This window comes from Nerophis lumbriciformis, linkage group LG36 (genome assembly GCF_033978685.3).
Source record: "Nerophis lumbriciformis linkage group LG36, RoL_Nlum_v2.1, whole genome shotgun sequence".
NCBI lineage: Eukaryota > Metazoa > Chordata > Actinopteri > Syngnathiformes > Syngnathidae > Nerophis > Nerophis lumbriciformis.
The window spans coordinates 12,415,001-12,440,949 of record NC_084583.2 but is presented as its reverse complement, the minus strand read 5'-3'; the positions used below and the strand labels follow the sequence as shown (position 1 = coordinate 12,440,949).

Here is a 25,949-nt window from a genome sequence, read left to right as displayed (position 1 = left end):
GCTGAGTAGCTTTGGAGTAAGACCAGCTCCCGTCAGGATGGGTATGTATTCTAATTCTGCAAGAAGTAAACTGTCCCTTTGGGTGATGACATGTCAATCAAATTGACGGATTGGACAGCAGCAATGTCAACATGGGCTCTAACAATGTAAAATTCCGCCAAAAATGTTTATTTCTAAAAGGTTGTGTTTACATTTTAACAAGCAAGTGTTGCAAGGCCATGCACACAGAATTGTCAGAACCATGGAAAGCGCTCATTGGCTGTCAACAGAAAAAAACATTTATAATATGAAATATACATTTAAAAAAATGTAATAATAAAACTTAAAAATACTTAATTGCAATACTGATTAGTTAATAGCCTCTCATCATACTTGATACCACCTGAGTCCCAACTAAACAGTATCGGTATAGCTAACACTACAACAATCCAGCATGAAGGGCAAAAACACTGGTTTCTCCATCTATTAACACACTGTGGGTGTGTATATAAGTCATACAAAGATAACAATTTACTATTATTGAACTACTTAGCTCTTAGATATGTATATCATATGCAGGACAGTATTAAGAAGAAACAAAACAAACATATTTCCAGCCTACCTTATCAGTGTTAGGTAAAGTCTGAGTTCTGCTAAAGGTGTCTCCTCCGTTAATACTGATCAGTTCAGCATCTACAGGTGGATAGGGTGCGGGGAAAACCACTACATCACTCTTGAGTGTGTCTGAGCTGAAACACACGTCATACTGCTGAGTAGCTTTGGAGTAAGACCAGCTCCCGTCAGGATGGGTGGTGATCATCGGTGCACCGTACCTGCCGAAAGTGCCGTCTGTCTGTCTGTGGCATCGGACGGCTATTAAAGTGATGAGGCTGAGCAGAAAGATGAGCGACACGGCCACAATGGCGATGAGCAGGTACAAGTGTAAGTCCGAGAAGTTCTCCTCCTTTATGGGAACTTGTCTGAACTGAGTGTGGATGTCAGCTGTGCTTTCAAGCACCACCACATCAATAGACACAGTAGCTGACAGGGAGGCTTCACCATGATCACAAACCGACACCACCAAGGGGTGACTTTTCAGGTCATTGTCACTCATTCTCCTCTTGGTGCGAATCTCCCCGGTGCTGGTTCCGATCCGGAAAAGGTTGTTGCTGCTTTTAGGCTCAGACATGTGGTAGGAGAGCAGTGCATTGTATCCAGAGTCCGCGTCTACAGCCCTGATCTTTGCCACAAAGTATCCCGCTTCAGCAGAATATGGGATGCTCTCACTGTTAACGGAGTTGTGTTCAGAATAGGGCGCCAGAATGGTGGGACTGTTGTCGTTCTCATCCAGGATAAACACATTGACAGTCACGTTGCTGCTGAGTGGAGGAACGCCAGAGTCTGTGGCTTGAACTTTGAACTGAAATGTCTTTAACTTCTCATAGTCAAACGACTGCAGACTGACTATATCTCCATTCTCTGAGTTGATGTTCACCACCGACCTTATTGGGACACCATTTGCATCTCCCAGTAATGCATATTCTACTCTTGCATTCTCATTTACATCAGAATCCATAGCAGTTATTCTGTTGATACTGGCTCCCACAGCACTATTTTCCTTAACATATACATTTATGATAGGTTCAGGGAAACGTGGAGCATTATCATTAACATCAGACACTTGAATTGTGACAACACTGCTGCTCGATAGCGGTGGACTGCCTTCATCAGTTGCCACAATAGTGACATTATACAAGTAACATTCTTCCCTATCAAGGGGGCCATCCACAACCAGCGAGTAGTAGTTTTTATAATTTGATTTAAGCGTAAAAGGTGCGGAGCCGGTTAGTTTACACTGAGTGTTTCCGTTCTTCCCTCCATCTTTATCAGTCACGGTCACTAAAGCCACAACACTTCCTATCTCTGCATCTTCTTTAACCGGATTCATAAGAGACGTCACTACTATTTCCGGGACATTGTCGTTCACGTCCAGCACTTCCACCAGGAGTTTTGCATTAGCTCTCCGAGGCGACAAGCCTTTGTCTGTAGCCTGGACGTGAATATCATACGCTGCTTGCGCCTCATAGTCTAAACGTCCTTTTACAGTGATCTCACCAGTTTCTGCATCGATTAAAAACACACCTGCTGGGTCAAAGTTAGCACGTTTAACAAAAGAAAACCTTAAGTTCCCGTTGTCACCTTCGTCTAAATCTGTCGCACTCAGCTGAATGACTAATGACCCAGACAGGGCATCTTCTTTTACCCGTGCTTTATAAAGCGCTTGGCTGAAGGAGGGCGTGTTATCATTAACATCCAGGACATTTACATTTAACTCCAGCGTTCCAGTTTTGGGAGGTTTTCCTCCATCTATAGCGCTGAGTGTTAATTTAATCGTGGCTTGTTTTTCTCTGTCTAAAGCTTTCAGCAACACCAACTCTGCAGATGCATGCTCTCCACCGCCTTGCACGTCGAGAGAGAAATATTCATTTGGACTTAATTTGTAAGTCTTTACAGAGTTACCTGCAGAATCCGAGTCAAGCGCCAGTGGAAGTAAGAAATGCTCGCCCGTGGGGGAAGATTCGGATACATTAATAGAATGAAACTCCTCCACAAAGCGAGGTGCATTGTCGTTTAAATCATCCACCACCACCTCAATTCGATGCAGCCCCACCGGGTTCCTCAGAACTGCCTCCATGTTGAGAGTGCATTTTTTCGCATTTTGACACAGCTCCTCGCGGTCTATTCTCTCCGCAACATAAAGTTCCCCCGTTCGAAAATTGGCCTTGAAATAATCCATACTGTAACTGGACACCACATTTAGATCCCTCCTTTGCAAGTCTCTAACGTTGACGTTTAAATCCTTCGCCAGGTTTCCCACCACCGTTCCTTTGTCCACCTCCTCGGAAATAGTGTAGGATATCTGCGCAGAGCAGCGGTCCCATAAAAGCGCAATCAACAACACCCACAGCCGGCGAGGTTCCCGTCCGACACCCATTGCTTTTTCTAAGGATTCCACCATCAGTAATATTGCATTTTATCCACAAAAAAGAGCTCGATCGTCCATAACTCCATCCACGCACCTCCTCTTCTTTATAGCATCGTCTTTCAGCCGCCCCTCGCACAATGCGATATGCCTGATGACGCCAAACAAGAAGGTGGCGACTGAGAGCTTTTCACAAAGTAACGGTCAACAGCGACCTCAAGTGTTTAAATTTAGAATGCAGCCATACAATAAAGCAGTGGTTCTCAACCTATTTTCAGTAATGTACCCCCTGAGAAATTTTTTTTAATTCAAGTACCCCCTAATCAGAGCAAATAATTTTTGGTTGAAAAAAAGAGATAAATAAGTAAAATTCAGCACTATGTCATCAGTTTATGATTTATTAAATTGTATAACAGTGCAAAATGTTGCTCATTTGTAGTCATACTACGAAATTACTCCCGAAATTCAACGCCTCTCACGAAAACCTCCCGGGACAAATATTCTCCCGAAAATCTCCCAATTTTCAGCCAGAGCTGGAGGCCACGCCCCCTCCAGCTCCATGCGGACCTGAGTGAGGACAGCCTTTTCTTTATGACGGGAGGACAACAGGGTGACAAGAACTAAATCATCCAGACTAGAGATAAATTGTATTATGTTTATCTTACCTAAAAATAAATATATTTATTAATTAAAAATTTTTTTTTTTTTTTTTAAATAAATCAATTTTTACTGTATTTTGCTAAAAACATCAAAATTAATTATATTTTTATTTGTATTTTTTCTGACTCCTTATTACATCCAGCCATAGAATTATACATTAAAATAAACATATTTGAAATAATTAATTTTAATTTATCATAATAATTCATTTAAAATGACCATATTTAATTATTAAAATAATTACTTGTTTATCAACAACTTTAGCATTTTATTCATTACATTTTGAAGCTCTCAGAAGCCAAGTTATGTTATATTCCTTAAGATTTATTTATGCAAGTTTGAAGTATCAATTATCTAAACACAGTTTTGTTTGCATATTTTCAGGATGTATATATATATATATATATATATATATATATATATATATATATATATATATATATATATGTATGAAATACTTGACTTGGTGAATTCTAGCTGTCAATATACTCATCCCCTCTTAACCACGCCCCCGCCCTCAACCACGCCCCTATTCCACCCCTGACCACGCCCCCACCCCCACCTCCCGAAATCGGAGGTCTCAGTATGTTTGTAGTGGTCTTTCTTGAATTATTTGGGAAAAAAAAGATATAAAAGTAACTAAAAACGTGTTGAGAAATAAACAAGTGATTCAATTATAAATAAAGATTCATACACATAAAAGTATTCATCAACTTAAAGTGCCCTCTTTGGGGATTGTAATAGAGATCCATCTGGATTCATGAACTTACTTCTAAACATTTCTTCACAAAAAAAAGAAATATTTAACATCGATATTTATAGAACACGTCCACAAAAAATCTAGATGTCAACACGGAATATTGCATTGTTGCATATCTTTTCACAGTTCTTTTTGACAGTGAGGGTCAAACCATAATGGCGTGGGGGAAACTCTGGCTTTATGGCAATGAATGGAATAGCCTACGTGATTTGATGTTCAGTTTATGAACTTAAATTCCTATTTTGTTGAAGTATTATTCAATAAATATATTTATAAAGAATTTTTGAATTGTTGCTATTTTTAGAATATTTAAAAAAAAAATCTCACGTACCCCTTGGCATACCTTCAAGTACCCCCAGGGGTACGCGTACCCCCATTTGAGAACCACTGCAATAAAGTATCTAAATATTGCATCTTAAATGATTAGACATTAAGGCAAAATCAACTCTTAATCAGGTTGTAATGATAATGTGATGATCATTTCCTAAGAAATGGTCAGAAATAATATCACCAAAAATGGGAGTAATGCCAAAATAGTATGACATGTGTACAAAAACAACAAATAATTATCAGTATACAACACATTATGACCAGAACAAATTATAAGTAACATATCAACTGACAACGTTTTTTTCTAAATATCTAAAGAGCAACAGCAGAAAAAAAAATTAGGTGTGTGTAGTATCGTAGCAATGGGAGTATTTATGTTTCAAAAGCAAGAACGCTGAACCTAAACAGTTTCGTCTATTTATGTGTTCTCACGTCAAATCCCAACAATACATTTTCTCTCTTTATTTGGAATTAATCAATCGTCAATCTTTTTGCCACTTATTTAAAGCATGTGTTACAGTATTATGTTGGGTATAAGTAGGGAATAGCATGCTGTTTCATTCAAAAGCAAGCAAGAAAGCGGTTCCATTGCACGTTCCAACAGTATTCAGCACCTTGGACAGCGGCATTCATTTTTCCCTATAGGACAGGGGTGTCAAACTCAAATACAGAGTGGGCCAAAATTTAAAACTGAACAAAGCCGCGGGCCAAGGTTGAACAAATTAACCTTTTAATAAGGAACCAAACAAGTTTTGCATTGAATATTGAACAAGCAAGGCTTATATAACTTTATAGTGACATGCAAAATCGAGTTTTAAATAATAATAATAATAATAATTAAAAAATATCAATGGCTTATCAAATACAATTTAAATAAAAATTGAATGCTTATTTTCTATTTGCAGCCTTCTGAGGTAAATATCAAAATAAACTTTTTCCACAGGCTAATAATACATTTGAAAATAAAATAACAATAATGAATGAATCAAACATTCAAGCCTTGAAGTAGCAAGAGAAAGGGGTGGCGGGGTCTGGTGGTAGCGGGGGGTGTATATTGTAGCTTCCGGAAGAGTTAGTGCTGCAAGGGGTTCTGGGTATTTGTTCTGTTGTGTTTATGTTGTGTTACGGTGCGGATGTTCTCCCGAAATGTGTTTGTCATTTTTGTTTGGTGTGGGTTCACAGTGTGGCGCATATTTTTAACAGTGTTAAAGTTGTTTATACGGCCACCTTCAGTGTGACCTGTATGGCTGTTGATCAAGTATGCTTATATTCACTTATGTGTGTGTAGAAGCCGCATATATCATGTGACAGGGGCCGGCACGCTGTTTGTATGGAGGAAAAGCAGACATGACGACAGCTTGTAGAGGACGCTAAAGGCAGTGCCTTTAAGGCACGCTCCCAATATTGTTGTCCGGGTGGAAATCGGGAGAAATTCGGGAGAATGGTTGCCCCGGGAGACTTTCGAGAGGGGCACTGAAAATCGGGAAGGTTGGCAAGTATGAGTTTTAGCGGTGAATGCGGTGTTACAGCGGCAAAGCCGCTGTATAATACCGGCGGGCCAGCTCTAATGATAATTTGATATTGCCTCAAGGGCCAAATGAAATTACACAGCGGGCCAGAGTTTGACACCCATGCTATAGGACATTTAGGGTCACCGCGCAGCCTTTCGAGTTCCGGGAGATGACGTCACGCATCCCAGCATAACCCACGCAAAATCAAATTTTTTTGTATCATTTAATATATGTGTGATTAAAATGTGATGTAAACTCTGAAGGCTTGAAGCTGATGTCGGTACTATTTATTTTATTTATAACATGTATAACATGGATGTGTTAACAAAATACTTGCTGATTTAGAGTAAAAGAAAAACTACATCCTGGACTATTCGACATTCAGTCATAGGGTGTCAACTGATACCAAGGCACCTGCATTAACATCACTTAGTGTAGTATCGTGGTTTCCATAGGAAAACAAACATTACGCCAGGGGTCGGCAACCCAAAACGGTGAAAGAGCCATATTGGACCAAAGATACAAAAAACAAATCTGTCTGGAGCCGCAAAAAATTAAAAGCTGTAAATAAGTCTTATAATAAAGACAACGCATGACGTAAGTGTCTATATTAGCTATAATAGCCTACTATCAAAATGACTATGTGTCGCAGGCTGAAGCAAATCTGTGATGACAGACATGTTGAAATTTTATATTTATTCTACACATTTTTACAACATTAGAAACCATTAGTAAATCAGAGGCTACTTAGAAGGTGAGATAACTCCTGGAAATGACTGGCTTTTAATGGCCAAATTTATGGATGTTGTCTGGAACAACATGGCACACAAACAACTATCAGACATACAGTCAATATTACATACAGATAATGTGTCATTAGACATGCAAATATACATTTTATACAAAAAAGTTACAATTAAAAGATATTAAATTAGCTCAAATATACCTACAATTGAGGCATAATGATGTAATATATACATACAGCTAGCCTAAATAGCCTGATTAGCACGTCAACACGTCAATAACATCAACAAAGCGCACCTTTATGCATTGACGCACAGCATGAACATGTTGGTGGACAAAATGAGACTAAAAGGAGTGGAATATTGTACATGTAAAACAACTGTTGCGTCACAGTCCACACTACGGTGAATTCAAGAACCGCCGAAATTACTAGGACAAAACGAAGTTCACCAAAAACTCATACTAAACAGTGGGCTTTCTAACAATCGGGAAGGTTTGTGTCATGTTTGTCAACAAACAAAAACCATACTAAACCAAAAAAACTATGTTTTACCCCCATCTTTTTCTATTTTCCATCCTTTCTTAAAAATACTTCAGGGAGCCACTAGGGCGGCCCTAAAGAGCCACATGCGGCTTGAGAGCCACGGGTTGCTGACCACCGCACCATACTATTAGTGTTAAAAGGGAACATTATCACCAGACCTATGTAAGCGTCAATATATACCTTGATGTTGCAGAAAAAAGACCATATATTTTTTTTAACCGATTTCCGAACTCTAAATGGGTGAATTTTGGCGAATTAAACGCCTTTCTAATATTCGCTCTCGGAGCGATGACGTCAATCCGCCATTTTCTCAAACACCGAGTCAAATCAGCTCTGTTATTTTCCGTTTTTTCGACTGTTTTTCGTACCTTGGAGACATCATGCCTCGTCGGTGTGTTGTCGGAGGGTGTAACAACACGAACAGGGACGGATTCAAGTTGCACCAGTGGCCCAAAGATGCGAAAGTGGCAAGAAATTGGACGTTTGTTCCGCACACTTTACCGACGAAAGCTATGCTACGACAGAGATGGCAAGAATGTGTGGATATCCTGCGACACTCAAAGCAGATGCATTTCCAACGATAAAGTCAAAGAAATCTGCCGCCAGACCCCCATTGAATCTGCCGGAGTGTGTGAGCAATTTAGGGACAAAGGACCTCGGTAGCACGGAAAGCAATGGTGGCAGTTTGTTCCCGCAGACGAGCGAGCTAAACCCCCTGGATGTCTTGGCTCACACCGTCCCTTATGCCACCGAAGATGATCAAGAGTAGAATATCGACCCTAGCTTCCCTGGCCTGCTGACATCAACTCCAAAACGGGACAGATCAGCTTTCAGGAAAAGAGAGCGGGTGAGGGTATGTCTACAGAATATATTAATTGATGAAAATTGGGCTGTCTGCACTCTCAAAGTGCATGTTGTTGCCAAATGTATTTCATATGCTGTAAACCTAGTTCATAGTTGTTAGTTTCCTTTAATGCCAAACAAACACATACCAATCGTTGTTTAGAAGGCGATCGCCGAATTCGTCCTCGCTTTCTCCCGTGTCGCTGGCTGTCGTGTCGTTTTCGTCGGTTTCGCTTGCATACGGTTCAAACCGATATGGCTCAATAGCTTCAGTTTCTTCTTCAATTTCGTTTTCGCGACCTGCCTCCACACTACAACCATCCGTTTCAATACATGCGTGATCTGTTGAATCGCTTAAGCCGCTGAAATCCGAGTCTGAATCCGAGCTAATGTCGCTATAGCTTGCTGTTCTTTCCGCCATGTTTGTTTGTGTTGGCTTCACTATGTGACGTCACAGGAAAATGGACGGGTGTATATAACGATGGTTAAAATCAGGCACTTTGAAGCTTTTTTTAGGGATATTGCGTGATGGGTAAAATTTTGAAAAAATCTTCGAAAAATAAAATAAGCCACTGGGAACTGATTTTTAATGGTTTTAACCCTTCTGAAATTGTGATAATGTTCCCCTTTAACTAAAGACCAAATAGCACGTATTTAAACAGGGTAACAAATATTCTGTTAGCACACTCTTTACATCAGCCGGGATTGTATTATAACTCTATTCGCAATGATCAACAGGAAATAAATGTTAAACATATATCTATAAAAAGTATTTAGCCTACCTTGTCAGAGTTAGGTAAAGTCTGAGTTCTGCTAAAGGTGTCTCCTCCATTAATACTGATCAGTTCAGCATCTACAGGCGGATAGGGTGCGGGGAAAACTACTACGTCACTCTTGAGTGTGTCTGAGCTGAAACACACGTCATACTGCTGAGCAGCTTTGGAGTAAGACCAGCTCCCGTCAGGATGGGTGGTGATCATCGGGGCGCCGTACCTGCCGAAACCGCCGTCTGTCTGTCTGTGGCATCTGACGGCTATTAAAGTGATGAGGCTGAGCAGAAAGATGAGTGACACGGCCACAATGGCGATGAGCAGGTACAAGTGTAAGTCCGAGAAGTTCTCCTCCTTTATGGGCACATGTCTGAACTGAGTGTGGATCTCAGCTGTGCTTTCAAGCACCACCACATCAATAGACACAGTAGCTGACAGGGAGAATTCTCCATGATCACACACCGACACCACTAAGGGGTGACTTTTCAGGTCATTGTCACTCATTCTCCTCTTGGTTCGAATCTCCCCGGTGCTGGTTCCGATCCGGAAGAGATTGTTGTTGCCTTTGGGCTCAGACATGTGATAGGAGAGCAGTGCATTGTATCCAGAGTCCGCGTCTACAGCCCTGATCTTTGCCACAAAGTATCCCGCTTCAGCGGAATATGGGATGCTCTCACTGTTAACAGTGCTATGCTGAGAATAGGGCGCCAGAATGGTGGGACTGTTGTCGTTCTCATCCAGGATAAAAACATTGACAGTTACGTTGCTGCTGAGTGGAGGAACACCAGAGTCTGTGGCCTGAACTTTAAACCGGAACGTCTTTAACTTCTCATAGTCAAACGACTGCAAACTGACTATATCTCCACTCTCTGAGTTGATATTTAAAAGTGATTTAATTGGAATATTTCCAGTATTGACATCTAACAAAGTGTAGGACACTTTTGCATTGGCATCCAAATCAGGATCAAGCACGTTAATGGAGCAAATAAATTTTCCCGTTGGACTATTTTCTTTGACATAAACATTAATAACGGGCTCCATAAAACGAGGTGCGTTATCATTGACATCAGAAACATGAACAGTAATGATGCTGCCAGTGGACAGAGGAGGACTTCCTTCATCTGAAGCTATAACGGAGACATTATAAAGAGAGGTGTTTTCCCTGTCTAGTGCTCCATCAACTACTAAAGAATAATCATTTTTGTAGTTGGATTTCAGCTTAAAGGGAACAGATCCAACTACTTTACAGTTGGTCACACCGTTTTCCCCTCCATCCTTATCACTTACTGTAATTAAAGCAACTATTGTGCCTAATTCTGCGTTTTCTTTAACTGGCGTCATCAGTGACGTCACCGTTATTTCGGGGGCGTTGTCATTCACGTCAATTATCTCTATGAGCAGTTTGGCATGCGCACTACGAGGAACAGGGCCTTGATCCAATGCTTGAACCCTCACTTCATAAGCAGGAGTTTCTTCATAATCTAACGTACCTTTTACAGTGATTTCTCCTGTCTCCGTGTTTAATTTAAAAACGTCCGACGGATCATTGTTGCCTCTTTTAATCAAAGAATACAGGATCTTACTGTTCATGCCTTCGTCTAAATCTGTTGCATTTAATTCGATCACAACCGAGCCCTGCGGAGCGTCTTCACTCACGCGCACTTTATAAAGTGTTTTGCTGAAAGTGGGCACATTATCATTGACGTCGAGAACATTTACGCGTATTTGTAAAGAGCCGGATTTAGGAGGTTTGCCGCCATCTACAGCGGTCAGTGTAAGTGTGATTAAAGACTGTTTCTCTCGATCCAAAGCTTTGTGAAGCACTAGTTCTGCAGACACGCCGTGGTCTCCTCCGCTCTGCACGTCAAGCGTAAAATGTTCATTATTACTGAGCTTGTAGTTACGCACAGAGTTACTGCCAATGTCTGCGTCTACAGCCACCGGGAGAAGGTAGCGTTCTCCCGGTATGGCGGATTCAAAAATATCCAAAGAATAGGCATGTTCAATAAATACAGGGGAATTGTCGTTTATGTCAAAAACACTGACCTCAATGCGGTATGCGGTCATCGGATTGTTTAACACAGCTTGTATCCTCAACGAGCATTTTGCCACATTAGGACAAAGCTCCTCCCTGTCTATTCTTTCCTTCACAAAAAGGTCGCCCGTCTGCAAATTCACATTAAAATACTCTTTGCCGTAGCTCGAAACCACACGCAGATCTCTGGTGTCCAGCTCCTGCACGTTGAGGTTTAAATCCTTGGCGATGTTCCCCACCACGAAGCCTTTGTTCACCTCCTCGTTGATGGAGTAAGACAACTGGGAAGCGGACGAGCCGTGGAAACAAAGAAGCACAGCAAAAGGAATCCAGAAAAGGTCTTGTTTTGTTTTTTGATGACACGTCCTCATCGTTGATGCAGCAAAATGAAATCCTGTATCCGTTAATCATCCACATGCAGTAATGCTTACTGCTGTTGAGGCTTCGATGTGTCTTCTGTGGATATGAACTACTGAATGATGACGATTTCTTTTCTGTTCCCATGCAGGGCGGATTTTGAATAGCTCAACAAGCTCACATCTACGGTCTACAGCGACCCCGTGTGGTGATTTGAAGGTACACCATTTCTTACAGTAAATATACTAAACTATACGAAAACATTTAAAAAGCCATATACTAAGGCCTGGCACCTATAATGGACAGGTAAATAGCATATTCCACAAGAAACTGATGCATTTTTATAACATAGCAAAGTAAATGTTGTCAATTTACTAATCCGGTATGTTTCATTATAGGAAAATTACACATTAATTATTGTGTTTTACTAAATACCAGGGGCGTCACTAGCTTTTAAGGACAGGGAGATGCACAGTATGCGAGCGGATGTTACGCACGAGCACAAAACTTCACAAACGGCTAACAAAGACTTAGAAATTATTCATTGTTATTATTATTTTTTTTAAATGCACGGGACAAAATGAAATGCTCCCCGGGACAATGGCTTTTAACCGTATATTTTCTTTTTCTTTTTATGTATTTATTCATTTTACATTTTATATTAAATGTCTTGGTTTTTCCCCCCCTCTGAAAATCCTATTAAATGTTTAACAAGCCATCCTATAATAATAAAACAGCTATTAATGTAACAATACAATAAAACAAATATATTTAATTTTGTTTTTTTCATTATTTTAACAATAGGCTTATGTATATTACTTTATATAGATTCTACAAGAAACGCAAAACTTAAAAAATAAATGATTTACAATTGCACACACAAGGTTTTGTGCAGCTTCACTCATTGTAAAGGAAGACAATGTGCTTCGTACAACTGCAGGACCGCAAGCAAGGTCGCAGAGAAAATGCGGGCTGGAATTTGAGTGATGTGGGCATTTTCTATATGAACAAGTGGAATGGATTGGATACCGACGCACAAAAGGGGCTCTCTACCTTACGCTACGAAGTGAGGGGAAACTGAGTGAATATTAACAGGTTATATGATTATTTATTTAAACTCATATTTAGGCCACTTTATAATGAATATTTAGGCATTTATTTGTAAAAAAAAACCCAAAAAAACACCAAATTATTTAGGGGGGCTTAAGAATATTTTAGGGGGGCTTGAGCCCCCCTAAAATAGGACTAACAACGCCAATGCTAAATACTGTATGGCATGAGGATGTTTTTTTCTTACAGTAATTGCAAAAAAAAAGACAGTTCGTGTTTAATGCAATGCTAAGGCAAAAGTGTAGGTGATTGTTTTAGAAACAAATATTATTTTTAAGCAACATATGTTGGGCTGCAAACAACTCTTTGCATGGGCAACTATCTTAATGATTAGTAAACTAATTGGATTATGATGTGTACACCTATTCAATGGCTCTTGTTTAGCTACAGGTTATTCAATTCCATTTGAGATATTTCTAGACATGTGCCAACTTACAATAAAGATGACTAAATCATTCAGAAATATTTATTTATGAAATTTGATGCAAATTAGGCTGATACAAAAAATATGTTGTCCACTGAAAAGCAAGGGCACCGAAAGTGCTTATAAAAATGTTTTCACATTTTTTTACGTAAACAAAAGACATTCAAAATAGTAGCAATAAAAATAAACAACATAACGACACCAAGCAATGTAGCTTCCTCAGAAAAGAATATTGCATTTGTGAAGACAATGCATTTAGAAACCTGCACACAGGTATAGACAAAGTTTTTAGCTCCGGTGGACTTTGGCTAAAATTTTGGCTATTTTTCACTTCCTGTTGTTTGCCGTCCACCAGTCATGCTGACTTGCAGATGTGTGTTTCCGTCCGGACAAAAACAAGAGTGAAGATGTCATCGGCTATTATCGACAAATTAATTTCTCTGCGACAAATTTGATCATTTATTTTTGTCGACAAGGTTGATGAATTGTTACACATCTAAATGTATGTGCTTTGAAATTTAAGATAATTGAATATATTTTTTTTAGAAGTAAAACTAAGTTATTATAATTGAAAAATTGTTTCTCACATTGCAAAAGTAAGAAATAAAAATAAACACATGATATACTACTATTGATATTTCTATTGTCACGAGTAATGCAGTTAATACAATTGCCATGCTTTATCTGACACATGGATACATCACAATATAGCACAAACAGAAGCTCAGCACCACGGACAATGCGTATTTCATAGTTCCCCCCCCCCCCCACAAATAAAATGGTCTCAATATAATGTAAAGCAAATTGACAGGACAGCATTAAGGACAACAATAATATAGCCACAATAACACATATAAAATCCTCAAAAATATCCAAATCTCCAAACAAGAGTTCTGCTAAAGGTGTCTCCTCCATTAATACTGATCAGTTCAGCATCTACAGGTGGATAGGGGGCGGGGAAAACCACTACGTCACTCTTGAGTGTGTCTGAGCTGAAACACACGTCATACTGCTGGGTAGCTTTGGAGTAAGACCAGCTCCCGTCAGGATGGGTATGTATTCTAATTCTGCAAGAAGTGAGCTGTCCCTGTGGGTGATGACATGTCAATCAAATTCACAGATTGGACAGCAGCAATGTCAACATGGGCTCTAACAATGTAAAATTCCGCCAAAAATGTTTATTTCTAAAAGGTTGTGTTTACATTTTAACATGCAAGTGTTGCAAGGCCATGCACACATAATTGTCAGAACCATGGAAAGCGCTCATTGGCTGTCAACAGATAAAAACATTTATAATATGAAATATACATTTAAAAAATGTAATAATAAAACTTAAAAATACTTAATCGCAATACTGATTAGTTAATAGACTCTTGATACCACCTGAGTCCCAACGAAACAGTATCGGTATAGCTAACACTACAACAATCCAGCATGAAGGGCAAAAACACTGGGTTCTCCATCTATTAACACACTGTGGGTGTGTATATAAGTCATAAAAAGATAGCAACTTACTGTTATTGAACTACTTAGCTCTTAGATATGTATATCATATGCAGGACAGTATTAAGAAGAAACAAAACAAACAGATTTCCAGCCTACCTTATCAGTGTTAGGTAAAGTCTGAGTTCTGCTAAAGGTGTCTCCTCCATTAATACTGATCAGTTCAGCATCTACAGGTGGATAGGGGGCGGGGAAAACCACTACGTCACTCTTGAGTGTGTCTGAGCTGAAACACACGTCATACTGCTGAGTAGCTTTGGAGTAAGACCAGCTCCCGTCAGGATGGGTGGTGATCATCGGGGCGCCGTACCTGCCGAAAGCGCCGTCTGTCTGTCTGTGGCATCTGACGGCTATTAAAGTGATGAGGCTGAGCAGAAAGATGAGCGACACGGCCACAATGGCGATGAGCAGGTACAAGTGTAAGTCCGAGAAGTTCTCCTCCTTTATGGGCACATGTCTGAACTGAGTGTGGATATCAGCTGTGCTTTCAAGCACCACCACATCAATAGACACAGTAGCTGACAGGGAGGCTTCTCCATGATCACACACCGACACCACCAAGGGGTGACTTTTCAGGTCATTGTCACTCATTCTCCTCTTGGTGCGAATCTCCCCGGTGCTGGTTCCGATCCGGAAGAGATTGTTGTTGCTCCCTTTTGACTCAGACAGGTGGTAGGAGAGCAGTGCATTGTATCCAGAGTCTTCGTCTACAGCCCTGATCTTTGCCACAAAGTATCCCGCTTCAGCAGAGTAAGGGATGCTCTCACTGTTAACGGAGCTATGCTCAGAATATGGCGCCAGGATGCTGGGACTGTTGTCGTTTTCATCCAGGATAAAAATATTGACAGTCACGTTGCTGCTGAGTGGAGGAACACCGGAGTCTGTGGCCCGAACTTTAAACTGGAACGTCTTTAACTTCTCATAGTCAAACGACTGCAAACTGACTATATCTCCACTCTCTGAGTTGATGTTTAGAATTGATGTGATTTGAATTTTTTCCGGATTACTATCTAACAGCGCGTACGATACTCTTGCATTATCAGCAGTATCTGCATCATGGGCAGTTACCGTTGCAATAACATTGCCCACTTTGCTGTTTTCCTTCACGTAAATATCCATAGAGTCTTGTGTAAAACGAGGTGCGTTGTCATTAATATCAGATATATGCACCGTGATTATAGACGTGCTCGAAAGCGGTGGACTGCCCTCATCTTTTGCAACGACAGTTATATTGTACTGAGGTAACAACTCTCTATCGAGGGGAGCGTTAATAATCAACGAGTAGTAATTTTTATAGGTTGATTTCAGCACGAATGGAACTGAATTTTCAACTTGACCTGTAGTGCGGCCGTTTTTACCACCATCTTTATCCGTCACCGTCACAAGTGCGACGACTGTGCCAATTTCCACATTCTCTTTTACCGGATTCATGAATGACGTCACGGTTATTTCCGGCACATTGTCGTTGACGTCACTGACCTCCACTAATACTTTAGAGTAGCCACTTCGAGGCGAGGCGCCCTGGTCTGTTGCTCTAACTCCTAATTCGTATGCGTTTGCTTCTTCATAGTCCAATGTGCCTTTTAGAATTAAATCACCGGTTTCCGGCGTAATCATAAAATTGGAGTTATCTCCACTTCCCCTTGGCATCAAATAATACCGTATATCTGAGTGTGGGCCTTCATCTAAATCAGTCGCATTTAATTGTAGTAAAGTTGTACCAGTTGGGACATTTTCACTAAAACTCACCTTATAGAGGGTTTTACTAAAAGACGGCGTGTTATCATTAACATCGATCACATTCACTATGATGCGCAATGCACTACTTTTTGCCGGCTTGCCGCCGTCAACAGCGGTCAGAGTCAGCGTGATGACGGGCTGCTTCTCTCTATCCAAAGCTTTCTGCAAAACCAGTTCTGCAGAATCTCCCACGTCGATGGAGAAATAGTCGTTGACGCTTAACTTGTACGTTTTCACCGAATTACTGCCCGCGTCTGCGTCTTGGGCGACCGGGAGCGGGTACCTCTCCCCCGCGGAGGAGGACTCGGAGATGTTGAATGCGTGAGTCCTCTCCAGAAAGACCGGTGCGTGATCATTTACGTCAAGGACCGCCACTTCTATGCGATATATATTCATAGGATTGTTTAGCACGCCCTCTATGTTTAAGGAACATTTTGGGAAATTCTGGCATAGCTCCTCTCGGTCTATTCGATCGTTGACTAACAACGCCCCTGTTCTTAAATTCACCTCAAAATAGCTCTTACTGTACCCAGACACGATCTTAAATCCACGCTCCTGCAGCTGCTGTGCATTAATGTTTAGATCCTTAGCCAGATTGCCGACCAGTGTTCCTTTGTCCACCTCTTCGGAAAGCGAGTAGGAAACCTGTCCTGCGGACCAGCCGCACAAACAAAGAAGAATGGCGTAAAACACCAACGGTGTCCGCCTGCTGTGCTCCATCCTTTTGCTCAGAAAAACATCCAGCAAAAATATATATCCAGACATCTATGAGGCGCTTTTCATTCCGTGACAATATTTCTATAAATGAGGTGGTTCACTATACGCCGTCCACTGACGACGTGAGTGGTTTGTTGCGTCGGCAATAAAGGAGGGGTTCTGACTTATGAATAAACATATCCAATTTATGGTCTGCAGAGACCTCTAGTGGTGATGTTCCAGAATTGACTAATTATTTTAGGCAGGGTCAATTTTAAATGTATTTTCTTCCACAATACACCACATTTAAACATGACTTAAGAGAGTGTATAAATAATGCCACCACTGAGTGTATTTTGAGTAATTTTAAACAATGTCCACCAACAACAATATGAGTTTTCACGACATTCTATAATCAAAGGTGCAGTGAGTAGTAAACAACACGGACTTCATACCGATAGCCATCAGACTGTATAATGCATATGTTCCTTTTGACTGTACGTACTGTAAATGTATAATGTATTTATATTATTCACGTGTGAATAATGCTGTATAATAGACTGTATTTATATTATTCACATGTGAATAATGCTGTATAATAGACTGTATTTATATTATTCACATATGAATAATGCTGTATAATAGACTGTATTTATATTATTCACATGTGAATAATGCTGTAAAATTGACTGTATATATATTATTCACATGTGAATAATGCTGTATAATAGACTGTATTTATATTATTCACATGTGAATAATGCTGTATAATTGACTGTATTTATATTATTCACATGTGAATGATGCTGTACAATAGACTGTACTTATGTTATTCACATGTGAATAATGCTGTATAATAGACTGTATGTATGTTATTCACATGTGAATACTGTTGCATAATAGACTGTATTTATATTATTCACATGTGAATAATGCTGTATAATAGACTGTATTTATATTATTCACATGTGAATAATGCTGTATAATTGACTGTATTTATATTATTCACATGTGAATAATGCTGTATAATAGACTGTATTTATATTTTTCACATGTGTATAATGCTGTATAATAGACTGTATGTATGTTATTCACATGTGTATAATGCTGTATAATAGACTGTTTGTTATTCACATGTAAATAATGCTGTATAATAGACTGTATGTATGTTATTCACATGTGAATAGTGTTGTATAATAGACTGTATTTATATTTTTCACATGTGTATAATGCTGTAAAATAGACTGTATTTATGTTATTCACATGTGAATAATGCTCTATAATAGACTGTATTTATATTATTCACATGTGAATAATGCTGTATAATAGACTGTATTTATGTTATTCGCATGTGAATAATGCTGTATAATAGACTGTATTTATATTAGTCACATGTGAATAATGCTGTATAATAGACTGCATATATATTATTATTCACATCTGAATAATGCTGTATGATTGACTGTATGTATATTATTCACTTGTGAATAATGCTGTATATTAGACTGTATTTCTATTATTCACATGTGAATATTGTTGTATAATAGACTGTATTTATATGTTTCACATGTGAATAATGTTGTATAATTGACTGTATTTATATTATTCACATGTGAATGATGCTGTATAATAGACTGTACTTATGTTATTCACATGTGAATAATGCTGAATAGACTATTTAGGTTATTCACATGTGAATAATGCTCTATTATAGACTGTATTTATATTATTCACATGTGAATAATGCTGTATAATAGACTGTATATATATTATTCACATGTGAATAATGCTGTATAATTGACTGTATTTATGTTATTCACATGTGAATAATGCTGTATAATAGACTGTATATATATATTATTCACATGTGAATAATGCTGTATAATTGACTGTATTTATATTATTCACATTTGAATAATGCTGTATAATAGACTGCCTTTATGTTATTCACATGTGAATAATGCTGTATAATAGACTGTATTTATGTTACTCACATGTGAGTAATGCTGTATAATAGACTGTAATTATATTATTCACATGTAAAAAATACCTAAGTGTTTATTGTCTATTGTGAGCAAACTGTGGTGCTGAATTTCCCCCAGGGATCAATGAAGTACTTTCTATTCTATTCTATTCTAATCAGTGATGTTGTCAAACGGAAAAGTGTACGTGAAGATGTGCTTGTGAAATTAATGCGCCGCCGTATGCTTAAAAAATAACAAGTTATTATGAATGTGCCTGTTACTATATACTATACATACTGTATATGCTTACAGTGTGTGTATAAAACCTTAATGGATGTGGTTGGGTGTTTTTAAGCGCTTAATAGACAGAATAGATATACATAAGGGTTGTGAATCATAAGCAAATTCCAAAAAAAAGTGCAGTTCCCCTAAGTTAAGCAAAACAGTGTCGCGACTGATGAAAACGTTAAGCAACAAAGATATGGTTTAAACTGACTTGATTTAGTTTAGGGGGAAAACAACATATTTTCAGCCTACCTTGTCAGTGTTAGGTAAAGTCTGAGTCCTAGTAAAGGTGCCTCCTCCATTAATACTGATCAATTCAGCATCGACAGACTGAAAGGATGCCGGAAAAACCGCAAAATCACTCTTGAGTGTGTCTGAGGTAAAACACATCATAATGCTGGGTAACTTTGGAGTAAAACCAGCTAACGTCAGGATGGGTATGTATTCTAATTCTGCAAGAAGTGAGCTGTCCCTTTGGGTGATGACATGTCAATCAAATTGACAGATTGGACAGCAGCAATGTCAACATGGGCTCTAACAATGTAAAATTCGGCAAAAAATGTTTATTTCTAAAAGGTTGTGTTTACATTTTAACAAGCAAGTGTTGCAAAGCCATGCACACATAATTGTCAGAACCATGGAAAGCGCTCATTGGCTGTCAACAGAAAAAAAAACATTTATAATATGAAATATACATTTAAAAAAATGTAATAATACAACTTAAAAATACTTAATCGCAATACTGATTAGTTAATAGCCTCACATCATACTTGATACCACCTGAGTCCCAACTAAACAGTATCGGTATAGCTAACACTACAACAATCCAGCATGAAGGGCAAAAACACTGGTTTCTACATCTATTAACACACTGTGGGTGTGTATATAAGTCATAAAAAGATAGCAACTTACTGTTATTGAACTACATAGCTCTTAGATATGTATATCATATGCAGGACAGTATTAAGAAGAAACAAAACAAACAGATTTCCAGCCTACCTTATCAGTGTTAGGTAAAGTCTGAGTTCTGCTAAAGGTGTCTCCTCCATTAATACTGATCAGTTCAGCATCTACAGGTGGGAAGGGCCCGGGGAAAACCACTACGTCACTCTTGAGTGTGTCTGAGCTGAAACACACGTCATACTGCTGAGCAGCTTTGGAGTAAGACCAGCTCCCGTCAGGATGGGTGGTGATCATCGGGGCGTCGTACCTGCCGAAAGTGCCGTCTGTCTGTCTGTGGCATCTGACGGCTATTAAAGTGATGAGGCTGAGCAGAAAGATGAGCGACACGGCCACAATGGCGATGAGCAGGTACAAGTGTAAGTCCGAGAAGTTCTCCTCCTTTATGGGCACATGTCTGAACTGAGTGTGGATCTCAGCTGTGCTTTCAAGCACCACCACATCAATAGACACAGTAGCTGACAGGGAGGCTTCTCCATGATCACACACCGACACCACCAAGGGGTGACTTTTCAGGTCATTGTCACTCATTCTCCTCTTGGTGCGAATCTCCCCGGTGCTGGTTCCAATCCGGAAGAGGTTGATGTTGCCTTTGGGCTCAGACATGTGATAGGAGAGCAGTGCATTGTATCCAGAGTCTGCGTCTACAGCCCTGATCTTTGCCACAAAGTATCCCGCTTCCGCAGAATAGGGTATGCTCTCACTGTTAATGGAGCTGTGCTCAGAATATGGCGCCAGAATGGTGGGACTGTTGTCGTTCTCATCCAGGATAAAAACATTGACAGTCACGTTGCTGCTGAGTGGAGGAACACCGGAGTCTGTGGCCTGAACTTTAAACCGGAACGTCTTTAACTTCTCATAGTCAAACGACTGCAAACTGACTATATCTCCACTCTCTGAGTTGATATTCAAAAGTGATGTAATTGGAATATTTCCGGAATAACTGTCCAACAGAGTGTATGAGACTTTTGCATTGGCATCCAAATCAGGATCAAGCGCGTTAATGGAGCAAAGGGAATTTCCCGTCGGACTATTTTCTTTGACATAAACATTAATAACGGGCTCCATAAAACGTGGTGCGTTATCATTGACATCAGAAACATGAACAGTAATGATCCTGCTAGTGGACAGAGGAGGACTTCCTTCATCTGAGGCTATAATGGAGACATTATAAAGAGAGGTGTTTTCCCTGTCTAGTGCTCCATCAACTACTAAAGAATAATCATTTTTGTAGTTGGATTTCAGCTTAAAGGGAACAGATCCAACTACTGTACAGTTGGTCACACCGTTTTCCCCTCCATCCTTATCACTTACTGTAATTAAAGCAACAATTGTGCCTAATTCTGCGATTTCTTTTACAGGCGTCATCAGTGACGTCACAGTTATTTCCGGGGCGTTGTCATTCACATCAATTATCCCTATGAGCAGTTTGGCATGCGCACTACGAGGAACAGTGCCCTGATCCGTTGCTTGAACCCTCACCTCATAAGCAGGAGTTTCTTCATAATCTAACGTACCTTTCACTGTGATTTCTCCTGTTTCTGCATTTAGATTAAACATATTTGCTTGATCACTGCTACTTCGTTTAATTAAAGAATATACAATCTTACTGTTCACGCCTTCGTCTACATCTGTGGCATTTACTTTGATCACGACTGAGCCCAGCGCGGCGTTTTCACTCACACGCACTTTATAAAGAGACTTGCTAAAAACGGGTGTATTATCATTCACATCCATTACCACGACTCGTATGTGTAACGTGCCTGTTCTAGCAGGTTTCCCGCCGTCTAAAGCAGTGAGAGTCAGTTCAAGAACAGGCTGTTTTTCTCTGTCTAAAGCTTTGTGTAACACTAGCTCAGCAGACACGCCGTGTTCTCCACCGCTCTGCACGTCAAGCGTGAAATGTTCGTTTTGGCTCAGCTTGTACGTCTTGACTGAATTGATTCCTGTATCTAAATCCTCTGCCACTGGGAGGTAATATATCTCCCCTGGTGCGACACTTTCAAATATCTTTAACGTGTGTACATCGTCCTCAAATTTCGGTGCGTTGTCGTTCACGTCTAAAACATGAACATTGATGCCGTGCACAGTCATTGGGTTGCTCATCACCGCCTGCATCCTCACAAAGCATTGCGCTGCGTTAGGACAAAGCTCCTCCCTATCTATTCTCTCTTTCACAAAAAGGTTCCCCGTCCTGAGATCCACGTCAACATACTTCTTACTGTCACTGGAAACAATGCGCAGGTCTCTATTGTGCAGCTCTTGCAAATTGAGATTTAATTCCTTGGCGATGTTCCCCACCACCGTTCCTTTGTTTACCTCCTCGGAAATGGAAAACGAGAATTGGGAAGCAGATCCGTCACAAAGAAAAAGCACTGCAACGATGCGAATCCAAACGTGATAGTTCTCCATATTGTAAAAAAAAAATAAACAGCAATCCAGCTCGTTCTTTATATCCACCGTTTACATATCCGACACCGGCGCAAATATCCAGCAGTCACAGCGGCTCTTCTTGCTAAAATACATTGTGAGAGACTGTCTAAACGGCAGCCAATGACGTTGTAGGCTCCCCGGGATGAGGAGTGGTTATGCATAATTATTCTAGCTACGGTCTCATACGACATCTAGCGGTCAATGACTGGTAAAGCATTAAAATGTATGACAATTGTCTTTGTCACCACTGACTAACGATGTCTTTTTTTTTTAAATACCCAAAATATGTGAAAACAAATATTTATTACCCACCAAAATATGTGAAAATATATTTACATTATATTTTTATGGCTTATGAAGATGTGTATTCAACCAGTATGTCTTAAAAAATATTCAATTTTCATCATTGTAAAAAGGTTAAGTCCCATGAATAAATAAACTGTCCCCATTTAAAAGAAGTAAAATAATGCTGCGTATTAAACATAAAACAGCAAATCCAGAAAACAATATTTTGTAAGAAAATCCCTTAAAATATACTTTGCACTCGACCTAAGTTATATTCCATGACATGGAAATAAATAAATAGATGAGCCTTGCTTCCTCAGTGCATATTTAAAAAAGAATGTTTGGCCTTCTTAAATCAGCACCATGGAGAGCGTAGCACTTGAGGCCTATCAAATAAACCAGTGGTTCTCAACCTTTTTTCAGTGATGTACCCCCCTGTGAACATTTTTTTAATTCAAGTACCCCCTAATCAGAGCAAAGCATTTTTGGTTGAAAAAAAAAGAGATAAAGAAGTAAAATACAGCACTATGTCATCAGCTTCTGATTCATTAAATTGTATAACAGTGCAAAATATTGCTCATTTGTTGTGGTCTTTTTTGAACTATTTGGAAAACAAGATATAAAAATAACTAAAAACTTGTTGAAAAATAAACAAGTGATTCAAATATAAAGATTTCTACACATAGAAGTAATCATCAACTTAAAGTGCCCTCTTTGGGGATTGTAATAGAGATGCATCTGGATTCATGAACTTAATTCTAAACATTTCTTCACAAAAAAAGAAATCTTTAACATCAATATTTATGGAACATGTCCACAAAAAATCTAGCTGTCAACACTGTTGCATTTCTTTTCACAGTTCTTTTTGACAGACATTTAAAAAAAATCTCACGTACCCCTTGGCATACCTTCAAGTACCCCCAGGGGTACGCGTACCCCCATTTGAGAACCACTTAAATAAACCAACCAAAAGCCAATGAACAGGCCATGCATCCATTTTTCTGTATGAGTCAACAACTACCTATAAACGTATCAATTTATCAAAATACTGGCGGCCCAAGGGCCGAATTAATTTCATTTTTTTTTCATTCATTTATTTATTTCAGGCAATGACATAAAAAAAAAATAATAAAAAAAAAGAAGTACAAAGTTGACAACACATAATAATATATAGTGCAAAAGGTAATGTATAGTATGTAATGCATGATTGTCCAGTTTTGCCTGAAAGGGAGTGAGAATAAGATAATGTATTTAATCCCACCCCCAGTTCTCCGTTCAGTGATTATTCACATGAGTTTCACTGTTACTTTGCTTAAATGTTGTATCATAGTGGCATTACCACAGCTAACAATAACTATAACACTGTAACAATAGTTTGTATCAACAATGTAAGAATAATGAATATACCAACAATGGTAATAGACAAAATATCAACAATGGTATTAGACAACAGAGCAATAATGGTAAGGAAACATAGAGAATATGTTAACACCATGAGACAAAGTACAACAGCAAGTCAAATTAAAGACCCTCATCTCTATATTTCAACCAGACCCCATGTTTGTGTAATAGTTTAAATCGATTAATAGTTTGGCATTGCTTGTGTTGTAAATTCAGTTTGTTGCATAATTTTATCCCGCATACAGACACACAAAAACGTTTACGAGTGGTTTGAGCTCTCGGCAATGAGAAATCCGGCCCGGGAATGACACCAGACAGCCCCCCCGAGTTCAGTTCAAAACTTGGAAGAGACTTTATCATTTTTGCAGCAAATTAAATATATTAATAATAATAATAATAACTGGGATTTATATAGCGCTTTTCTAAGTACCCAAAGTCGCTTTTACATGTAGAACCCATCAATCATTCACACCTGGTGGTGGCAAGCTACTTTCATAGCCACAGCTGCCCTGGGGTAGACTGACGGAAGCGTGGCTGCAATTTGCGCCAACGGCCCCTCCGACCACCACCTATCATTCATCATACAATTCACCGGTGTGAGTAGCACCGGGGGCAAAGGGTGAAGTGTCCCGCCCAAGGACACAACGGCAGCGATTTTTGGATGGTAAGAGGCGGGGAGCGAACCTGCAACCCACAGGTTTCTGGCACGGTTGCTCTACCCACTACGCCATGCCGCCCATTAAAACCACAAAGCACTCCTGTTGTATAGAGGAACTTGGACCATGTCAAAAAACAATGGCAGGTCTTTTCATTAGCATTTTAGTCTCCTAAAGGCCAGTGTCCATAAGTGCACACTTGTATTTTGCTTAAATTGTTTGTTTTTTTAAATATGTAATTATGACAAAATGACTAAAAACAAATGTCCACTACAGAGAATTGTTCTCAAAATAAGCATGTTAGTGATAACATTAAAGGCAGCTGTCTTGCCCACCGATCCCTTGCATTTTTAGACATGTGACCCTTTGAAGAATTTAGTTGAATAGCCCTGCTCTAAATAAACGTTTGAATAATCTACTTCAGTGCATGATTCTTTGTGAATTGATAAAAAATACTTTAGATTTTTACTGCACATATTTGTCTTTTTTTCCCCAACTCGGTCCTTAAAATTGTGAAATATAAAAATTGCTAAAAGTATGCTATTTTCAACTTTCGTTAATTTATACTGCAATAACTAAAGTAATGAGCTTTTAAAAATAAATGTTACGAAGCAGATATGTCACAAGTGAACAAGCAACAGAGCAGCAACAATATAATTAAACGCATGAGTTTATAATTTGCTTTAAATGAAGATAATAGACAATCAGTTAAGAAAAAAACAACACATTTCAGCCTACCTTTTCAGTAGGTAAAGTCTGAGTCCTGGTAAAGGTATCCCCTCCATTAATACTGATCAGTTCAGCATCTACAGGTGGATAGGGTGCGGGGAAAACTACTACGTCACTCTTGAGTGTGTCTGAGCTGAAACACACGTCATACTGCTGAGCAGCTTTGGAGTAAGACCAGCTCCCGTCAGGATGGGTGGTGATCATCGGTGCACCGTACCTGCCGAAAGTGCCGTCTGTCTGTCTGTGG

General features: G+C 39.3%; 1 protein-coding gene across 13 annotated transcripts in view; it reads right to left on the bottom strand.

Annotated features, from left to right (window-relative positions):
* LOC133576895 (protocadherin alpha-C2-like) overlaps positions 1–25,949 on the bottom strand; it is a 194,096-nt gene that overhangs the window by 73,280 nt on the left and 94,867 nt on the right. Inside the window, exon 1 of one of the 13 annotated variants that reach the window (XM_061930280.1) lies at positions 25,712–25,949. This exon is cut by the window's right edge and continues 2,775 nt beyond it. The exons of 8 other annotated variants lie outside the window; for them this stretch is intronic. In XM_061930280.1, coding sequence (XP_061786264.1) covers positions 25,712–25,949 — 238 coding nt within the window. Of the gene's footprint in view, positions 1–601; positions 3,495–9,136; positions 12,033–14,652; positions 16,770–20,237; positions 25,670–25,711 lie in introns of those variants that run through there. 4 more of the 13 variants (XM_061930282.1, XM_061930284.1, XM_061930274.2 and 1 more) reach the window with 4 other exon arrangements.